The sequence below is a fragment of the Aspergillus sclerotioniger genome (assembly GCF_003184525.1).
Source record: "Aspergillus sclerotioniger CBS 115572 chromosome Unknown BO94scaffold_15, whole genome shotgun sequence".
Classification (NCBI taxonomy): Eukaryota; Fungi; Ascomycota; class Eurotiomycetes; order Eurotiales; family Aspergillaceae; genus Aspergillus; species Aspergillus sclerotioniger.
Genome location: NW_020291005.1, coordinates 576,152 through 597,279, shown reverse-complemented (window position 1 = coordinate 597,279; position 21,128 = coordinate 576,152). Strand labels below are relative to the sequence as shown.

The following is a 21,128-nucleotide window of genomic DNA, read 5'->3' as shown; positions in this document are numbered from 1 at the left end:
ATTGACAAAAAATCCGTGGTCAAATCCCGGTACATAATCCGGCAGGCCTCCTGTTCCACGACCTGCACCTATACATGAATAAACAAAACCCATTGTCTAAATCAGACCCGAACACAAAACCCCATGTACACAGACCAGTCCATCCCATATTTTCCCCATGCACACCGTTCCCGTATTTTTCAACTTTCTCTCGGTGGACCTCGTCCGAACCATCAACAGAGAAAAGAAGTAACAAAAAACCAGCCCGACACCAAAGATACACAAAAACAAACAGAAATGTTTATACAAAACCAGGCGCAGCAAGCTGCGCATACAAAGAAGTGGAAACTGTCACAAGGCAATGAAGAAATCAGGAGCATCTCCTATCCGACCGCCTGAAGCTGCCGTCCCCATCCAATGTCTCCATCGCACCAGTCAGCAGAGTGAAGCTGATGTTGGAGACATGTACCTCGAGGCGACGGGAACATGTCCGTGCCATCGAGGGTCGAGCCGCGCGATGTGTCTCCCGACACATCGTGGCTGAGAGCGGAAGCCCTCTGACAACCCCAGACGGTCGAATGATCCTTAGGAATGAAACGAAAACCCAACCGGAAGTGTGATGGTAATCATTCACAGACACTTTCCATGAATCTGCTATCCATCACGGCTCATCCCATGCCTGATATCATGAGTCCTTCCTATGGAAACCATCCAGCGCTCGGCGATCCTTTGGGGAGAACAAGTTAAAAGATCATCACAGATATATCAGTGAATCATTCACGCAGGAAGACCGTGAGCAATCTGGGCAGCAGCCTGGCTGGCCTCAATGTGGCGGTAGTTGAGTCCAAGGGTGATCAGCTCCTGAAGGCTGGCATTGACCTTCTCGTGCATGGAGGAATCCTGGGGTGTGATGTTGGTGAGCTCCTCCAGCAAGCGAGAGCGGCAGTTGTAGTAGTTTCTCTCCGCATTCTGGAGTCTCTGGCCGTGGTGGGCAGAAGTCTGCTGAGCAGCCTTCAGGGGGTTGGTCTGAGACTGGGTGGAGCGAGTGCGCTTCATGGTCGGGGCGCCAGTGACACCCGCAACTCTGCGCTTGCGCCCAGCAGTCTCCTTCTTCTTAGCCGGACCAGTGGTGGGGGAAGCATCCGGGGAGCTGTGCCTGTCGGAAGAGGCAAAGTCGTGCACCCGTCTCATGTGGTCAAAGAGGTTCCAGCGGCGGGGGAATCCGTATCCAGGGACCGACCGGTCACAGCCTTCAAACAGGCAAAGGTGAGGGTTGTCTCCATGACCGTGGAATCCATGGGCCTCGCGCTCATGGCGGAAAAGGCACGCGTTCGAAGAGAACTGCAGCTGAGCATCCATGCAGGCGGCCACCTTGCAGCGGTAGGGCTTCAGGTGAGAATCCAGGTATTTGCTACTCACGGTTAGTCTCGACGCTTTGATAGAGCGAGAAAGTGACTCACTGATAGGCACACTTCTGGGTGGTGGGAGGGTGGTTGCAGGGCTTCTCTCCGTTGGCAAATGGGCAGTAGTACTTTCCATCGCTGTGGGTGGGCAAAGAGTAGTAGGGGTGATCCCGGGGGTTGCGCAGGTCGGCGCCTTCCTTGGCTTTCTGACGGAGTGTCTCCTTGACCGGCAAGGGAGGGAAAAACTCTGGGTCCTGCTTTACCTGGGGCTGGGAGAGAGAGGTCTGCAGAGCTGGCCTACGTGCATTCTTAGAAGCCCGGATGGTTCTGTTGCAAGTCAGAAGGTCTGTGATCAAAGCTGCATTATGGTTCAATACTGACCTGTTGGGGTCCTGTTCACTCAAAGGCGGGGTGAGTGGGAACAGGGGGTCTCCTAGGTTTATTCCATGGCTTCCAACGGGGGTAGTAGTCACATCTTTCAACATGGCATCTTCATGGCTCATGAAGGTGGGATATCCGGAGCAAGAGGAAGTAACAGAAATATCATTACTCGCGTCAGACAACGGAGGAGAAACAGGCACTGACTGGAACATGCCAGTGGTATATTGATCCATGGGCGATCCTTGGTAGTTCCGTGTGTCTGCAACAATGGAGTTCCACGCCTCGTTGGCGGCCAGGTGGCCGTCATCCGTGTGAGAGCTGTGGCTGAGAGCATCATCGGGAGTGCAAGAGGACTGGGTACCATTCTGGCCACAAACATCATTATCAAAGGCAGAGAAGTCAACTAATGAGGAGTAGTGGTTGAAGTCATGTGCATGAGAGAAATCCAGGTCATTGGGCTCGGTCATGTCCTGGATGCCTGAGAAATCGGATCCAGCGTGATGATACATTACATCACTAGGGCCAACGGTCGATGGCAGCAGTTGTTGGGAAAAAGAGAAAGAGAGCATCTGGACTTCCGGGGACTCTGGTTTGGACATCGCACCACTGTCAAGTGCGTCCACGTCGCTCAGAGACCACCCCTTCAAGTCACTGGGGGTTCCGTGGTTCGGGTGTGTGCTTGAACACAAGGAGAAATTGTCCTGGCTCGAAAGGTCATCATCCTGGAGTCCTCTGGAGGCCATGTTGGGAATTCCTGGGATCATTTGGTTTGGTCTCGGCTGAGACATCTGGTCCATAGTGTGCAAAGATGACTGGGACAAAGACATGTTCTCTGGGTCGTGCTTGATCTTCGTGGACATTGTGTGAGAGATCTAAATCCAGACTATCTGGAAGAAAAGAGGCAACACTATAAGGAACTAGGAGTCAGTACATCTACACCACCTAATCGCTGGTAAACAATGACAGAAAGTGAACGATCATGTGCATCTGAAATCCATGTCGAACAAGGGCCTGCAGTCACAGTTAGAACAAACATCAAGCGTGGAGGTTCGAGATACACCAACCATTGGGATGTTGTGGGGACATGGTCTCCGGGTAAGCTACCGCTAGGTCCAGAAGAGGGGCTGTTGTTAATCCAGGAACAGACTGAAGCATGGGCCAGTATCGCGATCGGATCGGAATGAGCGGCAACATGTCCGTGGTGGTTGTTTGTTCTGGTGTCAATGCTGTACCATGAGGTCGTCCAAGCCTTGGTTCAAGGCTTCCATCCAGGGCTCCAGACTACAAGAACTTCATAGTAACGACAAGTGCAACACATAAGTTGAACAGTGGGTCAGGCCATTAGTTGTCGAGGTCCAGCATGATGAGTGAGCGACAATCCAAGGTCAAGAGAGGTCAACAGGTCAACATTCATTGTTATTCCAGCGATGGCTTCTATCCAGACAGGAGGGATCCAAAATCGGGAACGGAAGAAACAGTCCAACAAAACGGGGTCCAAGGCAAAATGTCCAATCTCCACACTAGGCTTAGTGAGGAGAGATCCAGGGGTCCAGGCAGAAGAAGGATAGTCCAGGGGTAATCGATGGCGAGTGTGCCACATTAAACAACACTCAGAGTGTCCAGTCACACAGCGGCTGCTGTGGACGTCAAATGAATTCCACGGTCAATGTTTGCGTGAATCCGTCGTGTGACGGGGAGAATCCGGCAGAAGCAATAAGATTCAAGAGTCCAGGTGTCCTCTAGCGATGCAATTGTCGAAGTGATGGTCGATAAATGGGATCCATGGGTGACTTTCGAAATGCAACAATCGCGAGGGAAAGAAGGAAGAAGCAAACAAGCAAAGCAAGCAAACACAAGGAGAGTAATGAGGGGTCTACCTGTTATCTGTTGCCGTATGCTCAGACGAAAAGCCTGGGAGTGGAGCGAAAAACAAAACAAGGCAAGCAAATCCTATCCAGGATACGGACTGGGTTCCAGCGGAGATTCAAGGGTTGTTTGTTTGTTCTAGCCAGGGGAGAGATTCTTTTCTTTTTTCCCAAGATCCACGGATTGGACACTTGTAGAGCAGAAGAAAGGAAGCAAGTGGATATGGAGAGTAAGCAAGCTGATTTGACTGTGACAAATCTAGCACAAGTATGTGTGTGTGTGTGTGTGTGATGAGTGTGTGAGATGTGAGAGATGTGAGAGAGTGGGTAAGGAGGAGGTTTGGATTGGCTGTGGAGTAGAGGAATCGAGAAGGAAGAGGGGGGTATCGATCGTTGGGTATCTAAATGGATAGGCCGGGTTGCTTGATTGAGTCTGGTGTGAGATGAATAGGAAAGGTCGAGAAGAATTCCATCTGGAGGGGAAAGACGGGCCTTTTAGAGGCAACGGAGCAGGCTGGCGCGCTCGTTCAGGAGGCCGGGCGTGGGGGCCCTCGGAGCACACAGTGCGTCCAAGCGTGTGCCGGACGTGCATGCTGCTGCAGCCGGCTGCCTCACTGGCACCGTCGAGCATGATGATTTGGCCCTGCGAGACATGGCGGTGGTGTTGTTCGTGCACTATCTACCAATGAATCCCAGTAGTCGCCCATCGTTCCGGCTTGACGTGGCCGCGGGTGGATGTATCATTTGCAACGGCACCACCCGGGCAATTGCTCAATATAGCGGTGAGGCGGGAGTCAACCGCTCTCCACTCGTCCGGCAGGGATGATTGGCGGACGAGCAGGAAATGGGCTGCAGTCTTGCATCACCGGCAGAGCAGCCCCTCCGCTCACCAGATGCCAAAATGCAATGATTGGCGCCGAGGGATTCCATCTTGTTCCCCCGTGGTTTGTCGCGTGCAGGGCTATCGACGGCCCACAGCCATTCAGCGCCGCCCGGTGGGGCCCGGCGGATCAATCAGCGGCCTTTCTTCGGCGGCCCCGCTTTCCCTCGTGAAAGTCGCCAACTCTCGGTCCTCTGGGAGGGTCATCGTTTGGCTGCGATGCCAACACGTCAAAGCCCTCCTTCTCGCGCGGAACAGGGATCCCGCTTGTCGCGACTACTGCACGCAAACACACGAGAAGTAAGTAGTGTCGATTGCCCCTCATTCCCCCGGGGCAGCGTGATTCCCACCACTGCACCTCGCCTCGCCCAATGTCGCTGCAGGAAAGGAGGGGGAGGGGTCAAAGGTACAGTTTGGAGATGTGTTGCTACGTTTCATGATGATGAGGACCTACATCCCTCGACAGCTTGACGGTTGACAGCTGCACTCCGGCCGCCATCCACAGCAGGAGATTGGCACCGCGGGAAGTTGGGCAGCAATGGGATCATTTAATTACGGGACGCCCGGGAAGTTTCGACTCGTCGGCGCGGGCCAGAGCCAGTTTCTTTTTACGCTTGTCTCAGAATAAGGTGGTCATCATTATTCGGGATTGGATTCATCACAATACTAATTTCAAATCGCGCTCTATAATATTGATAAAAATAAAAAAGTCATCCGGTCTACTCCGTGCTTCGCTGCGGTTGCCTAGTAATCTTGGAGCATGCAATGTCAGCGACGAACCAGTAAGAATGATTCCAAATCAAAAGCAGACAATGACGCAAGAATGGGTGTGTATCAGATAAAGGTGAAAGATGGTATACAGTTTTCGTTCAGCAATCCGAAGATCTCAGGTGAACTATGCTTTAAGGTATGGTGTTCATCATCAAGGACAGGAGGTCCCCGTGACACCCATGCGGAAAAGGGGGAATGGAAAGTGATGCGCTTACCTTGATGATAATGAAAATAGCTCAGAAAAGGGGTAATCCGATGCGAAAATAGAAAAAAAAGAAAACGCGCAGGCCTCGCCAGGGGCCTGTACTACGAGGCTGCCAGCTGGTCGCGCTGCTGACACGAAACAGTTTCAGGAGCCCGCCTACATCAAGGCAAGGCCAATGAGCCCGTCATGCCAGTTCGAACGCAAGCAAATGAGATGATGCAGGCACCGTCGTTGCTGCTCTGGCGAATCCGTTGTCGTTGAGTGGTGGGAAAGGAGAAAGGGTTTTGCATGTGGGAAGATAATTTAAGATCCGCCGAAGCGAGTAATTCACGTGACGTCTTTGCATGGTTTGCACAGCATAGCCACCGAGCCGAGGTTCAGTGATCCGCTCGACATGAAGCTAAACTAGTGAGCTTAAAGGTGAGCTGGGTCGTCGTCCGGCCCGAGCCGTTTCCATATGACTTGCTTAGACGAGGCCGAACGATGCTAGTGATGAGACTTCACCATACCTCATGTGGTAAGCTGTTCAATTCGTCTTGCGCACAATTAATATAGCATAATCTATGCTCGCTTGGCGAGTGGACTCGGTAGCATTCAACCCATTCTGAGGCCAACCACTTGCTCCTTGCCTCTCAATTGCTGAGAACATGCTGCTTCAAAGGTGCTCGATGCTATCACAACTAATTGCACCAGACTATCCAGAATCCACGCATACTAGCTGAAATTCTCTATGGGTAGAACCCAATTTGAGTTCAATTGGCGTGGTGCCTTTTTCATGGTCACATCTCATTTCAGGACGACACTTGTAGTGAGGTGATACCGTAAGCTTGATTGAGGGTGTAACATTATTTGCCTCCGCATCCAACTGCCATCACATGACAGAGACTTCTCTTCTGTTGTACTTACCGCAGGCATCTCACCCTCTCCGCCTTACATCTCTGCTGACGATCATCAGCCTGCCATGTCAATATCACAGAGTTGGAAACACTATGAACTGGACAGGAGGTCGTCTTCGGCGACATTCCGACATCCACGCGAAAAACAAGAAACAGCATTTTAAAGAGCCGAGATCAGCCGCAAAGGGACTTTTCACGACACTATTCAAAGCTCCCAGTCCTCTCAAAGAGAATCGAGTCAGAGGCTCTGACCCAAGTGATGAGTCGCGCCAGAATTCAGACCAACAAGTATAATGTCTCTTTGGGAGACTCAATTTTCATCTACGCTCTCTGGCTAATTGCTAGCTAACCTCTGATCAAGTCTCGCAATACATCCTCCCGCTCTTACTCCGGTAACCCAAATATCGCACCAGCCACACATGAGCCCTCACAGGCAGCTCGGCGCTTGGATACCATCAAACGCAGGCTACTAGAAAAGTCTGACTGGGCATCCGTTGCAGCAGCGCGTCCACTGAAGGTGCTGTTCCCTCCAGCAGAAGCGCTACGGAAATTCGGGAGGCGACGGAGAATAACGGATGACGACCGCGAGAGGTTGAGGTCGTCCGACTCGCGCCCAAATATTGCCCGCAACACAAGGCTTAGCGAAGATGCCGTGTCCGATATAGAAACCATCCCGAACCTGGATATAAGGATAAATGGGAGGCCTGCTGGAGCTGACCGTTCGATAACAAATCGCAGCCTTCCGGCTAACGTCTCCTCGCAGTCGATGCTCCTAGACTGCGAAGAGGCCACTCCCGCAAAAGAAACTCCTTTCATGCAGGAATCTGACCGTCCTTATGTTGACGGAAGAAACCCATTCGATGACAGATCTTGGATACTGAGATCCTCAAGCGTCTCGCTTCTCTGCTCATCTCCCACCAGGAGGCTGTCTTCCCTCGATGATTCCATCCTGGGCTCGGCATATTTGACCGACGAATCCAGGAACGAAGACGAGTCCCGAGATATAGAATTGGAATCGCTGCACTCAGACTGCAGCTCCGATGTGTCATTAAGAACTCCTATCAGAAGACGATTCACAATAGACGATCAGATTCTCGCTGAACAAGAGGGGAAATTGAATATTTGCAATGCATCTATGGGAGCAGACAGGTATGGTGCCCGTCAGCAGTTCGAGAGTACTCTCCATCTTGAGAGATCATCACCGGTGTTCGATAGCAGTAGTCATAGGACTACGCACGAGTCTACAGGCACATCGTCGACCTTGAATCACTCTGGCTATGGTTGGCTCTCAGAGCCGCCCTACAACATCCAACGACCTATATCGAGGGTAGATAAAGGGCTTGGTTCTAGGCCATGTGGCCCTAAATTCCATGAAGATGGATTGTCCCAGCTAAGCACAATGGCGCAGCAATCCGCATCTCCGGTGAAATTGTATGGCCAGTCGGCCATCCTTGATGGCGACCGAATCGCCGGAAACGTGGACTGCTATAGAGATAGACGAGCTGAACCGAACTTTACATCTCCTGTCGCTTCTGGTGCAGGTCAAGGCAATACATTTCGGACCGACAGCTTTGCAATGTCACCGAATGCGCTCGTGTTCAAACCCATCATCCCACCGAGGGCAGGGATCTATATCGACCAGGCTCGCGTAGCCGCAGGAAATCGGGTCTTTTTGACAAATACTGGGATGCAGCCACAAAAATGTTCCCGAGAATATCTCCGGCCTACCTCCAGACGCAGAGACTAGACACGAGAGCCGATTTGGTTGTACTACGATGTGATGTAGCCTTTGCTCAAGCATCCTTCGATATATCGTCCTATTCTACGTATACAGCGTTGTCGTACAGATATACTACAGTACGCCTAACAAGAGGTGCAACTTAACAACAGCTTATCAAAGAGCATCCCTGTACACACTCCTCTCAAAGATAAGACCAGCAAAAGCCCCAGGCAGCAACCCGGACCAGAGCAGTCTAGCGCTGTACCTGGTCACATGCCGATCTTACGTCAGGCACGGACAACGTGACACCACTCCACACTCCTCCGCGGTTCCCCGTCCCAGTCCCAGTCAGTACCTATACCTCCGTCTCCAACCTCCCCATCCCAATCAACCTCAACCTCAACCTCAACCACATCCACACCTCCATCTCACCTACAACCCACAACAGCCCTCCAAAAAATGCGCCCCTTACCACCGCTCCTCACGCTCCTCGCCCTCCCCCTCACCGCCACCACCCACCCAACCTCCCAAACACCCTTCCAAACAACACCATCACCACCACCAACCACAAACACCACCAGCGAACTCCGCCCACTCCCCTTGGTAATCTGGCACGGCCTCGGCGACAACTACCTCAACCCATCCCTCCAATCCCTAATAACTCTGGCCGAGAAAACCAACCCAGGCACCTACACCCACCTAATCCACCTCTCCCCCTCCAGCAGCGCCGACCGTCAAGCCACCTTCCTCGGCAACCTCACGACCCAAATCACCCAAGTCTGCGCTCAACTCGCCTCCGACCCAATCCTCAGCACCGCCCCCGCCATCAACGCCCTGGGCTTCTCCCAAGGCGGCCAATTCCTCCGCGGCTACATCGAACGGTGCAACAATCCCCCCGTCCACAACCTCATCACCCTCGGCAGCCAACACAACGGCATCTCCCAATTCCAAGCCTGCGAATGGACGGATCTCATCTGTCGGGGATCCGAAGCCCTGCTTCGCTCAGGCCGATGGTCACCCTTCGTTCAGGGCCGGTTGATCCCCGCGCAGTATTTCCGGGATCCGTCCAGCGAGGCTGAAATGGAGGAATATCTCGCGAATAGTAACTTCCTTGCGGATATTAATAATGAGCGGGCGGTGAAAAATGCAACGTATAAGGAGAATCTGGGCAAGCTGAATAAGTTCGTCATGTATATGTTTGGGGCGGATAAGATGGTGCATCCGAAGGAGTCGAGTTGGTTTGCGGAGGTGGATGGGCAGGGTGGTGTCGTGGGGTTGAGGGATAGGGAGGTTTATAAGCAGGATTGGTTGGGGTTGAGGGGGTTGGATGAACGGGGGGGATTGGTGTTTCGGACGCTAGAGGGGGGACATATGGATGTTGGGGAGGGGGAGTTGGAGGGGATTTTTGAGGAGTGGTTTGGGGATGTGGAGGTGGAGTTTGATGAGGGGGGCGTGGGGAGGAGGGTTTTGGGCGTGCAGGGGGGGAACTATTAGATGGGTGTTTGTTGTTCGTTGTTTTGATTAGGGGTGTTCTTGCTGTGTTGTTAGTGTCAGTGTGATTCTTTATACGATATACCCTATTGTTCGTCTTACTTCAATTGTAGTAGTAACAATGGTGAAAGTAGTGATATTAACATACACTATGAGATACTACATAATCGATGGATCAGAACCACCAGAAACAATCAACAACAGGCATATAATGTAATGTAATTGACATAATATCCAACAAATCAACGCAAACAACAACAAAGAAATACAAACACCTCATGCAGTGTACACAGTACAGCTCTATCGCCATGATCCACGGACCATCCTGAAATGACATAAGGACACAAAGGAAACCGGGCAGTGCAGTTAGCACAGAGAGTGGAACGGGAGTGAATGATACAGGGAACAAACAAACTAATCAAGGAAGGTGGTGGATATATCATGGGTCTCGAAATCATGACTCGAACCTGTATTGAAAGACCTCGGGAAAGGAAGAGAAGACGGAATGAAATGAAATGAAGAATGAAGGTGGATGAAGTGGGTGATGAAAGTAAAGAATGTTTTTAATAAGGTGGACGTCCGATTCCACCGGTCACGCCTCGTCGGCTGGCACCACGGGGCCGGCCGGTGCTGGTGCCATTGCGCGACTCTGCATGCGCCGGCGACAGGAACCCGTTTAGCAGGTTCTGCACGTCTCGTCGCTGAGCACTGTCGAAATCGCCCATGTCGGGCACTCCGTCATACCCATGGCTTCTCGGGTAATCGCCGTCAGCTGCTGCGGCTGCGAGTCCTGTGCTTGACCGACTCTTGTGCTTGCTGAGGGACTTGCCATGGTGAGGCGCGGCAGGTGTGCCTGGCTTGCCGTTCGCTATCGGTAGCCGACGTGGCCCGGGGGCAGTGGATGGTCGGTCAGAGGCCAGAGAGCGCTGCGAGTCACCGGCGGAGATTGACAAAGATGGGGGAATTGGTGGCACGGGTGGAATGTCGTCGGCCATGTAGTAGGCCTGTCCATTCTCTGAGAAAGCCAGGGAGGAAGCTCTGGGAGTCACCGTGCCGTCTGCATCTACATGTCCGTCCCGAGTGGACTGGGGCCGTATCGATGCACCATCTCCGTCGATCTCGGACAAGGAATAACCGCTGACCATGCTCTCGCTACTAGACGAGATAACGCTGCGGTTGGATGCATCCAGGCGACCGCGCAACGGACTCAGTCGTCGCATCTTGTCCTGATCATTGATCGAAAGAACGCGCCGCAGGTCATTAACGTGGACAGGAGACTCTCTAGTGGCGCCATGAACCTGTGTCCTGGCGGATTCAGGGACACTCATCCGACGCGCATTGTGCAGGCCGGCTGCACTTTGTTGTGCGGAGGTAGGTGAGCTGTTCGAAGGTGAGCTATTCTCCGCCCCATTGAGGTAGACATGGCTGCGCATCGCCGATGCCCCAGCCCTAGAACCATAAAGAGACAGTGCTTCGGTCTTCTCGCGCTCCGCAGCGGCCAGGCATGATTCTCGGGACCATGCCGAGAGCATCTGCTCCCTAACGAGGGGTGGCAGAAGATGGTTGTGCTGGGAAGAAATCGATCCATGTCCCTGAACGGGCATGGTCAAGCTGCGTGATGGGGAGCCCGGGGGACTGTGTGCAGAGGAGAGCGCAGCCTGGTTGTACGCGTGTTCAATACCCCGGACAAGGGGCTCAATATCGTTCGTGAATGGGATAATCTGGTCTGCGTTCTTGGCGCTATCGGCCATAGCATGAGATTCGCCGCCTTGTAGGATATGATCGAGATCTGCTGCCGGCAAGCGGATATGGTCAAGCCAAAGACCAAGCTTCTGTCTTTTCAAGATTTCGTCTTGAATAGCCAGGCCCGCCGGCGAGGATTCCAGCTCGAATCGCTCAGACAAGGCCCACAGATACCCATACACCAGGCTTCCGATGTTCACCTTAGCAGGCCCGGATGCCAAGCTTTGAACGCTGCTCATGTCGTCTTGAAGCTTCAGCACCATCGGAAGCCCGAATCGCGCGGCGTTGACGCCGAGTTTCTCCACCAAATTCGTCAAGATCAAGTGGAGGAACCGAATTTCGGACACGCGTGTAGGATTCTCGAGCGCAATGTCGTAGAGAGTCAGATGGAGCATGCGGAGGAAGTTGGACTGCGCTGCGATTGCGGCCTTCTCTCTCTGCACGGCCGCCGAAACAGATCGCTTTCCAGGCCTTTCGCCAGGATCCGTTGGCTCCCGCTTCGGGCTTGAGGGTTTCGCGTACTTGTCCTTGACCATCAGGTCGGTCTGGTTCGTCTCGAGTTTCAACCAGGACAGTAACGCATCGGCGTATGCGTAACGCACATCACTTTGACGCTCCTGCAACAACCACTGGGTCCCTTCCCAGACGTAGATTCCCACGTGGTTCCTGGACTCCACGCCGGGCACAGCGGAGGGTTTGCGGGAATTCGCGACCAGGAGAACGTTCTTGATGGCTCTCAGAGCGGCAACCCTTCCGCCAGCTGACGAAAACACCACCGCGCTGGACTCCCCAGAAAGACTTCCGGTCTGTGAGCCGGCACCGGGAGAATCAGCTTGAAATTGCGCAGGTTGCTCGTTGGACGAAGGCTTGATCCGAGTCAGAATCACTCGGATCATGTCCACAACTTGGTCCCCGTAATAGATGTGTGTTGTGAGGTCACCAATGCACTTCTGAAAGAGAGCTAGCAATTCTCGTCTCTTCGCAGATGGTTCGGTTGGCTTTTCCGTCCCCGCGGGCGGCAGCAAAAACGACATGTGCTGCAAGAGACCCAGAAGGATATCAATCACGCTCAGTCCAATCATATTCACCGGTGATTTAAGCAGCCAGTCAATCATGTAGACAACGGTAAAAGGCTCATCTAGGGCCTCTTCTCTCGGCGTCATGTCGAACAGGAGCTCCATGGCAGCTACCAGGATGATGAAACGGACCTGCACCGGACACCATTTGGCGACCAGCTCGATCAACGATGTAGCCCAATTGTCCCTCGAGTCGAGAGACAAGCCCATATTGGTGGCTCGGTTTCTGCGGAGTATGAAATCCAATACAATTTTGGTCGTCACGCGGATCTGGCCGCGACTGCTTCCGGTGACAACAATGCGCTCGAGGCAGCGGAGTGCGAGAAGTCTCACATCCATTTCCGCTTTCTTGTCTGCATCGGCCGCGGATTGAGAAGCCAATGCTGGGTCGCCATTCACGGTGTCGACGGTCTGAACGGTCGCGTTGCTAACTCGCCGGCGGTGCGCGAGGTCTGCTTCGCCGCTCTTTTCCGATTCCAGAAGCTGGTTTTCCAGGTATGCAAGCATATCCTCCTCGCCTTTACACAGGTTCTCCAAAATGACGGGCAAGATGATCCTCAGCGAATCCCCGCCATCAGCAGCCAAGCCCGCCTCAGAACTAACCACGCCCTTGATCGCACGTAGTCCCGCGTTCCTCCACCGTATCGCCAATGGGCCGCTAGCAGCAGGGTCCAACTGAATGGGATCAACCTCAGCAAAGCTGGCATAGGTCCGCACAACTTCGCGGTACTGAGTCGCAAAGTCCTGTTCCGCCGACAGCGCCGCCATATCCTGATGGCGGCAGAAAGTCTCAAAGGTCGCGATCGAATCCTCGACAATAGTAATATCACGGGAGCGCAGGACCGTTTCGATCACGGTCAACACCGATCGGGCGTAAATGGGGAGGTCGCGGGGAACTTTCTCGATAAGCGCAGTGAGGATTTGAAGGGTCACCTGTACATTGCTATACAACAAGTCAGCAAGCCAGCCAAGTAGTTTCCGCACGAATCACATATGGCCCTATATCTCTGTTCCATGGCAACGTACCCGATCTTGCGGCGCCAGACATCCCGGGCAGCCCGCTTCTCCAGGAAAGCGCCAACCTTGGTCAGCTTGCTGCGACGAGTGCTCGCATAGTAGAGCAGATAAGAAAGTTCACTGGGATTCGGTTTGACTTCCGGAATGCCCTTCTGATATTGTGGGTAGCATTTCAGGACCAAGACCTGATGCTTTGGCCGGCACGACTGGCGGACGCCCTCCATTGGCAAGGAGATGCAGGGCGATTACCCAATGATCGCAGTATCCAGCAGGTTTCGACAAGAAAGGAAAAGGCGCAGGTCTGATGGCCAGAGCAGTCACCTGAAGACCAATTTTCAATGACTCGTCAAGGATCTTCTACCAAAATGAACCATGAGGGAGTTGGTGTCACGTCACTGAAGCCTTGGCCGGGTAAGGTAAAACGATCAACGTGGTTTAAGGAGAAAGGAGAACGCTTCCAGGTCGGCTGTAATCACCACGGGTGGGGTAGATCCATCGGAGATACTGGCATCCAGCTGAGCAAAAGGGCGGTGGGCAGTACGAATACGCTATGAAGCGTGGAGGCTGGCAAGCGAGGCAGAAGCGAAAAGTCGCCCTCCGGTTCCCTGGCGGATGGCGATAAGTTAGTGTTTTGGGTTGCCGCGGCGAGATCACGGCCAGGTCGGGAAATTCAGCCTGGCGCCGCTCCGGCCGCGTCAGTCTGGCTGGGCGGTCGCTGACCCCCGGGTCCCATCCAGGGCCCATGGAAGGCTCTCTACACTTATATTTTTCTACAGGAGCCTTTGGTATGGCATCTGGTCTCGGATAGATCGATTGGCGCTGCTCGACTGCTCAATCTACAGTAGAGTAGACTCCCTAGGAGAGTTTTCCCCTGCAACCTAATGCCACCCCACGGCAACGTCATAGGCAGAATATCAGGGACACAGTGCATATCGGGCTACTGATATAATAAACACCTGGTAGTTGCGAATATGCCGGTCCAGTTGCACATCGAATTTTCTCTCTCTCTGTGTGGTGCGCATGCTCCCGTTGTCCCTATTCTTGCGCCAGCCCGCTCAGGACTTCAGCCTCAATTTTCGATCGAGATGGCTCGGCTATCTGAGTTAGACACAAATAATTTCGTCGAAGACTTTCGTGAGTGCTTGTCGATGTCCATTCCGGAAGCTCCAATGGCTGGTCGGTACCGTGGTCGATCAGGGGATACCTCGGTCACACATGACTTTCGGGTGCTCGTGGACCACCTGGGCTGCATGAGAACTGCATAAACCGCCCCGAGTCGATGTACCCCTTTATGGAAGATAATTTCCATGCTAAATGCAAACCTGCTGGTTTTGTGTCTCCAGTTTTCTCCGCTATCAGTGTGTAGACGGCAGAGGCTCGAACATGATGTCCCTGAAAGGGATTGGACCATTCCTCGACCACCCAACGCACAGCACGGTTCATCCGCTATTTCCAGTATCAATAGGAGATCTCTAGCTTGTCTTGGCTTGTTCTCCCTCCTGTTCTTCGGTCTCCGCAGATGTGTCGCCTTGATCGCTGATGATACCAGTCCCCGCTAGCATCTCAATGACGTCGGGGCGAATAATGTCGCGACGGAAGGTCTCCTCCTGGAGCAGTCGTAGCGCACGCAGGGTTGCACCGGGATGAGTCAGGAATTGGGCATATTCAGGCGTCTTCCAGTAGGAGTAGAGGTAGGCAAGATAGGCTGCAAATGTTTTGGCGTCAGGGTCCACGGACTCATTGTTTACATCGCTATCATCACCGGATTTGTTGATCCCCAGCAGATTCGGGTATGTCACGGCGAGGTGGGACAGGTAGTAGGGATTAGCGAGCGAGGAGACGAATTCTAGCTCGAGGGTAAAGCGCGGGTTCGTGAGAGTCGGAGGCGGAGGCTGCTGCGGTTGGTCGGAGGAAGGTAGTGGTTCCATGACGCGCAGAAGAGGCCGTTGGAAGGACTTGGTTACCAGAGGGGTGCGACTGAGCTGTAGGAGCAATGAATGGTTGGTGAGGTTTATGTTGGCGTGAGTCGGAGAAATCAAGACAGACGGCGCGATCTGCCAGAGGTTGCCAAGACCAACTCACGATGCACCTCCCGCCCCGTCGGTAGCTCCATTATTATCATGACTTCTATATCCACTAGTGTCTCCCCACCTAGCACTATTAGCCAGCGGCCACTTTGATCGAGCTGGACTTGATTTTGTGTACAGAGTATGGTATCTACTTCCGTCATATTTCCCTGCTATAGTCGGCTAACTTTTGAGGACTCACTTCGCGGGGCATCGGCAAAGTCACAGTTGAGGCACTTCTTGACTATACCGTAATATATATAGGTTCCTACATCTAAAACAAACTCCAAGATGAACCAGGGATGGCAACATGAAAGGCCAGCAAAGCAGTCGCACGAGAGAAACCAACAGTGGAATTATCCCTTCCTACCCCCAGCTACCTCTACATATCCATGGTCCTGAGCTGTCACACAATAGCCAGGTCTAGATTCCAAGAATCTATGGAGATGAGATGGTGGACTACATCAAAGCAATGACAAACACATTTCTCTATCAGCCAATGGTATCGGATTGTTGCATGCCCAATCAGTCAACCTCAAACAACCGTTGCAATGAGCTAGCGCCATCGGGCTATCTATATGAGACTGACGCGGCAATGAGATCGCCAATTTATCGCCGCTCTGCCCTACGGTTTCGTTTGATCAATGTTCTTTACGACCATGTTGATATAAACAACCCTCGAAGACAGAAACGTACGCAGTGGTGGCCCATACCTAAATACCCACTTTTACAATCCGATGACATCTTTAGCATTCTTTGGCTTGGCCAGAGCTGTTCTCTAGCCCTGTTATTTATGCAGACTGTCGTACTTTTGTAACGCAGGAGCATCGATGACGTTGACAATTCAATCGCGCGATAAGGAAGATCGGCTAATCGGACAAGGCCGATAAGTTCGAGATCAAGCAGGCAGTCAAACCAGAACCGAAGGCAAAAGGACGTGGAATGCATTACAAAACCGCCCAAGACACCCAGGTCGAGGCCATGCGTTGAAATCAGAATTCGATCCAGCGAGTACTTTATCCAGCTTGATTGCCTCCTGAAACGGTGCAGTACAGCGGTACAACACAGGTATCCAGAAAATGTAGCTTGTACTGGCATCTATTTTTGCAGTCACGATTGATTCTACAGGAACCGGAGCCGTACGGCACGGAGTGTCGGAGCCTGGCCTGGGAAAAGCAATATTGATTATCCCTATCGAGAACCAGGATGGTCGGGCAACCCTGCCGACGGAGTCCGGATGTAACCCAGTGTTTTTCCTGTGGTCGGAAAAACAAAAAAGAAAAGAAAAGAAGATAAATAAAAATACCTACCGGGATGGTGGTTACTGTGTATGGTGGTGGGCGGGCCAACAGAGACGCCACGAGCGAGGCCCATCGGTGCCGTGGCGACACCCACCTGTCGTACTCCGTCGGTTGATCGAGTCAAACTCACCGGCTGGGTGGCTGCATCATCTTGACTGGCCAAGAAAGGCAGGATAACTGGAACATTCCGGGCGCTATCGGGCCGGGAAATTGTTCTGCAGAGAGGGAGGGGGAAGTGCGTGAGCTTCCGATCTATATACGGCGATGCGCAGCCACCTCATTTACGAGGTGGGCAGAGTAAGTAAGGAAGGAACGGGGTTGCCAAGGCAGGTCACGCAGAACGGCCGGACGCGGATTAATCAGATGCAGGTGGGATATCCGGAGGATGGATGAACATGACCAGGGGGGATCATCCTCATCGTGGTGGCCCGCCTGTCGATCGGAGCACAACAATGGGCGGGAGATTCTGCAGGTGGGCGTGCATTCCTGAGAGAGGAGGTCGGCGGTTCCTCATCCGGGATGAGCCATGCGAGAGAATGATGGCTGTCAGTGACTCAATGCCATGATAATGACAACATCGCGAAGGTGGTAGGGAGAGGGCGAAGTGGCAAAGTGCTAAGGTTTCTATTCTGGGAGGGGACAGGGATTGAAGAGAGAAAGAGAGAGAGAGAGAGAACCAGTGGAGCTGGAAACGGTTTGTACGGAGTATTAGTGTTGTCGCTGTCGAACTCTCAGGCAGCCGTAGGACCTCGTTCCTGCTACTAGCAGTTAGTTGGTTGGCAGATCGCTCGCAGTGGATGGACCTGAAAAGTGTTTCCCCTGCGGACGAATCCCTACTAGTCGCATGAACCCCAGCTTTTGTCCGGCTGCCTAGGGGCATTTTAGATTGCGTCGCTGCATATGATCGGAGACCGTCCTGGATATTTGGGATGAATAGACATTAGTACTTATATCAAATGCAAGCATCGATCAAGCGAGCCAGCAATCGAGCAATCAAGCACTGCAACCCACCCATCCAGGCACAGGAACGGACCAACCCCTGAGACGTCGCCTGCCTGTCATTGCGTGGACGTGGTGGCTGATCCTTGGAAAAGGTTTAACTCTGGGTTTGCCCTTGTTTCTGGGGATTAGATTGGATGAACCGGATTGGTGGCATTATTTGGATGATTTCGATGATGATTACTTATTTTATCACCACTCCTTTCTTTCCCATGACCTTCCCACCTTTCCTTCCCGATGTTGCCATCCAGCCCATGAGGTCCGTTGCCCACCCAATCCCCCCCCCAATCCCACTAAGAAACAATAACCTCCCCCCATCGATCGAAGATTAATATTAAAACGAATAAGCCACTCCACTTCCCAGCAAATCCTTTGAGTATCTTTGGAGTTTGCTCTCTCGCTTTCTCTGCTTTCTCTCTAGTCTCTCTCTCTCCCTTCCCCTTTTGCCGTGTGGTCGACGATCGCCTCATCCTTTTCCTGACCTCCTACTAGTACTTACTCCGTATTGGTAACTGGATACGATAATACTACTACTACACTACTACCTTACGAGTTACGGTTCCAGTCCGCCGTTCGTTCCGTCTTCCCCAAGGGGCGCTTCATCCTCATTGGCACCCGTCAGAATTGCCCCCTCCCCTCCTCCCCTCCGATCCGTGTCTTCCACTCACTTACTCACTTACTCACTCACTCTTCTGCTCTCTCGCTCTTGTTCTTCTCACGCTTGCTCATCGCTTTCCCGTGCGTGCCTCGCCCACCTCGGTTTCCCTTCTGTTCGCTCGTTCGCTCACTCGCTCGAGTGCTCTCTCTTTCTCTCTCTCTCTCTCTCCTTCTCTTTCTTTCCTCCCCTCTCTTTCCACACCTTTCTCCTCTTCTCTCCTTTTTGCTGTTTCCACAAACACCCCCCCTTCTTTATCATCACCACAAATCCATTCCCCCCTCCCCCCATTATCTAAACTATCCAGATCTCGGCCGGAAAATTAAACGGCCTCGCCTCCTGGTGGAATTAAGCAATTTTAAAAAGAGACAGGCCCATCCGGTCTACCTGCCGCTACCGACTAAATTGTCCCCTCCCTCCAATTATTTCCCCCCCCCCCTGACCGACAGCCGCGGCATCGCCGTTTCAGCACCGCCTAAGCTCTCTCTAGTCTGGCGTCTGCCTTCGCAGTCTCGGCCTCCTGATCATCCACTTACTCACTCCTGTCTTTTATGTTGCTTTTCTCTTCCCCAATCATCTCATCTGAACTGCCTTCCCTCGACATCGCATTGCGTGGACTCGCAACAACATGTATGCCTCTCAGCAGCCCTCGACCTACTCCTACCCACCCGGCGTCACGCTGGCCCCCTCAGGTGCGTCATCTTGCTGATTCCGGTTTTGTCCCCTGGCCCTCGTTCCAGGATTCTTCGTTATCTCCCTGCTGTTTCACCTATGGCGGGGCTTCCCCTTGGTCAGAGTGTTATCTGTCCTGAACCGCCTCTATTTCAGACCGTGCATCCCCAGTTTTCATTTTGTGCCTTCCAAATCTAACTTTAATCCCTGCTTTACCACAGGCTCTCCTGTCCAGCAAGCCTTTGGCCAAGCCCCAGTGAATCTGGGCTCCAACAATCCCTTCAGGAACCGTGCCCTGTCGCCTTCTGCCAGCTCTTTCGCATCGGCCAGCGGTCACTCCGAACGGCGAACCTCAACAAACCCCTTTGAGGAAGACTCGTATTCACCGCAGTCGGCCCCAGTCATGGCCTCCCAAGACATGTCGTCAAACACCCGCGAGCTCTTTGTAGGTCTACCTGCAAAGCCTGACTACTTTCCCTCACAGGAACTGACTCGAGCTGCGTGACAGGAGAACCTCTCGATAAATCCCGCTCCCCAGAACACTGGTTATAGACCAGCCCCGCCCCGCCCGGAGAAGCCTGCACAGAATGGATATTCGACCAACCGTGTCCCTCCGCCGAGGGAACGCCTAGAGCGCCGCGAAAAGGATTCGCTAGACATCTTTGCTGATCCTCCCAAAACAAGCAATGGCGTCAGGCCTGGCCACAGAGACCGGAGACCTCGTCGCAATTCGGAGTCTTCGATCATGGAACGGACTCCAAAGCTGGTGGACACCGAGGACGAGAGACGGCGTCGCGAGCGACGACGCCGGGAGCGGGAGCGGGAGGCTCGCCACAAGGATGGAAAGGACGTCAAGGATGTAAAGGATGGAAAACACAAATCGAAGAAGTCCAACTATCACATGGACATCATCGATAAGCTGGATGTAACCAGTATCTATGGCACAGGAAGTGAGTCGGACACCGTCGCTGCCTTTCACTGGCGTTTGCTAATAATGACCTTTGTGTTTAGTGTTCCATCACGATGGGCCTTTCGATGCCTGCAATCCCAACCGTAACCGCAAGGGCGTGCGCACTGCACCGATGCAAGCATTCCCCAAGGACTCGGCCAACATGGCCCTTGGGGGTTCGGGTCCCAACAATTCCAACATTGATCTCAATCTGTTCCACGGGCGCACGGAACAGGGCTACAACGACTTCGCTGCAAGCGCCGCACCGGACCCTCGTAGATCTGAAAATCCGAACTTCGACCCGACCGCTCGCATTGAGCCAATCCATGGAGCGGAGAGCATGGGACTGGGGACCAGTACATTCTTGGAAGGTGCCCCCGCAAGCAAGGCCGACATTCAGCGCCGTGGAAGTGGACATGATGTCCTGGCCGGCGGGGCCGGACCAAGTGCGGGAGGCTTGCAGCGAAAGAAGAGCTTGGCTCAAAGACTCCGAGGAATGAACAAACCCTCGAATGGCCGGGTGGTATCTCCCGAGGGCTCCTACACCCCAGCTGTACCTACCAGCTCCGGTCATATTGGGACTATCCGTGCCAATGAGAAGAACCCCTTCTTCCAGGATTATGACGACGCATGGGAAAAGAAGGGCGCTCAGATCAACATGTCCGAAGAAGCACGTGGCACCGGCGGCGCGCGAGCTCGCTCGTCCAGCAGCCCCAAGCAGCCCACCGGATTGGAGCGCAGGTTCACCAATGAACGATCCTACACCGGATTCGAGGAGGGCAAGCCCAGCGGTGGCGGCGGTGGCGGCTTCATCAATCGCATGAAGAGTCTGAGAAAACCCCGTCCTGAGAGGCGTATCAGCAACGACTGAGCGTCAGGTAACTCCGGTTACCGGCCATATTTATAACCCCGTTGCTTGTGTCTGGTGCAGATTATAAGGGAAATCACCGGTGGAGACGCTCTGGAAGCATCCACCTCGAATACCCCGAAGTGCCTATATCGTGCGGGGAATAGGCAGAATGAGGCATTTGATGAGATTAAGCATTGTGACTCACAGGT

General features: G+C 53.2%; 6 protein-coding genes across 6 annotated transcripts; 3 read left to right on the top strand and 3 right to left on the bottom strand.

Annotated features, from left to right (window-relative positions):
• Positions 1-741: 741 nt before the first annotated feature.
• BO94DRAFT_85443 (putative C2H2 finger domain protein) lies at positions 742-2,873 on the bottom strand. The gene is made up of 3 exons (XM_025617711.1): positions 1,764-2,873; positions 1,440-1,709; positions 742-1,390 (listed from the first exon to the last, which is right to left on the bottom strand). The coding sequence occupies exons 1-3, from the start codon at positions 2,621-2,623 to the stop codon at positions 757-759; spliced, it is 1,764 nt and encodes a 587-aa protein (XP_025467109.1). The 5' UTR covers positions 2,624-2,873; the 3' UTR covers positions 742-756.
• Positions 2,874-6,473: 3,600 nt separating this feature from the next.
• Positions 6,474-8,253, top strand: BO94DRAFT_624706 (uncharacterized protein; the record flags this gene model as incomplete). The annotated part of the gene is made up of 2 exons (XM_025617238.1): positions 6,474-6,668; positions 6,742-8,253. 2 exons carry the CDS (start codon positions 6,474-6,476, stop codon positions 8,125-8,127), a joined length of 1,581 nt encoding a protein of 526 aa, XP_025467108.1. The 3' UTR covers positions 8,128-8,253.
• Positions 8,254-8,332: 79 nt separating this feature from the next.
• Positions 8,333-9,599, top strand: BO94DRAFT_85392 (palmitoyl-protein thioesterase family protein). Its single transcript, XM_025617710.1, has one exon. It carries the CDS (start codon positions 8,560-8,562, stop codon positions 9,592-9,594), a length of 1,035 nt encoding a protein of 344 aa, XP_025467107.1. The 5' UTR covers positions 8,333-8,559; the 3' UTR covers positions 9,595-9,599.
• A 442-nt stretch (positions 9,600-10,041) lies between these two features.
• BO94DRAFT_85385 (uncharacterized protein) lies at positions 10,042-13,756 on the bottom strand. The gene is made up of 2 exons (XM_025617709.1): positions 13,437-13,756; positions 10,042-13,353 (listed from the first exon to the last, which is right to left on the bottom strand). The coding sequence occupies exons 1-2, from the start codon at positions 13,649-13,651 to the stop codon at positions 10,155-10,157; spliced, it is 3,414 nt and encodes a 1,137-aa protein (XP_025467106.1). The 5' UTR covers positions 13,652-13,756; the 3' UTR covers positions 10,042-10,154.
• Positions 13,757-14,795: 1,039 nt separating this feature from the next.
• Positions 14,796-15,551, bottom strand: BO94DRAFT_85381 (mediator of RNA polymerase II transcription subunit 31). Its single transcript, XM_025617708.1, has one exon. The coding sequence runs from the start codon at positions 15,353-15,355 to the stop codon at positions 14,900-14,902; it is 456 nt and encodes a 151-aa protein (XP_025467105.1). The 5' UTR covers positions 15,356-15,551; the 3' UTR covers positions 14,796-14,899.
• A 1,122-nt stretch (positions 15,552-16,673) lies between these two features.
• BO94DRAFT_466714 (Pal1 family protein) lies at positions 16,674-20,940 on the top strand (the record flags this gene model as incomplete). The annotated part of the gene is made up of 4 exons (XM_025608176.1): positions 16,674-16,724; positions 19,356-19,565; positions 19,629-20,070; positions 20,132-20,940. Coding segments are annotated over 4 exons (1,512 nt in total), but the record flags the coding sequence as incomplete, so codon positions are not given.
• Positions 20,941-21,128: the final 188 nt, after the last annotated feature.

Coding starts and splice junctions, on each gene's coding strand:
- BO94DRAFT_85381 (XM_025617708.1), bottom strand. CDS start 15,355: ATGGAACCACTACCTTCCTCCGACCAACCGCAGCAGCCTCCGCCTCCG.
- BO94DRAFT_85385 (XM_025617709.1), bottom strand. CDS start 13,651: ATGGAGGGCGTCCGCCAGTCGTGCCGGCCAAAGCATCAGGTCTTGGTC. Junction 13,354..13,436: donor GTCTGGCGCCGCAAGATCGG/GTACGTTGCCAT, acceptor CTTGTTGTATAG/CAATGTACAGGTGACCCTTC.
- BO94DRAFT_85443 (XM_025617711.1), bottom strand. CDS start 2,623: ATGTCCACGAAGATCAAGCACGACCCAGAGAACATGTCTTTGTCCCAG. Junction 1,710..1,763: donor AGTGAACAGGACCCCAACAG/GTCAGTATTGAA, acceptor GACTTGCAACAG/AACCATCCGGGCTTCTAAGA. Junction 1,391..1,439: donor ACCCAGAAGTGTGCCTATCA/GTGAGTCACTTT, acceptor AACCGTGAGTAG/CAAATACCTGGATTCTCACC.
- BO94DRAFT_85392 (XM_025617710.1), top strand. CDS start 8,560: ATGCGCCCCTTACCACCGCTCCTCACGCTCCTCGCCCTCCCCCTCACC.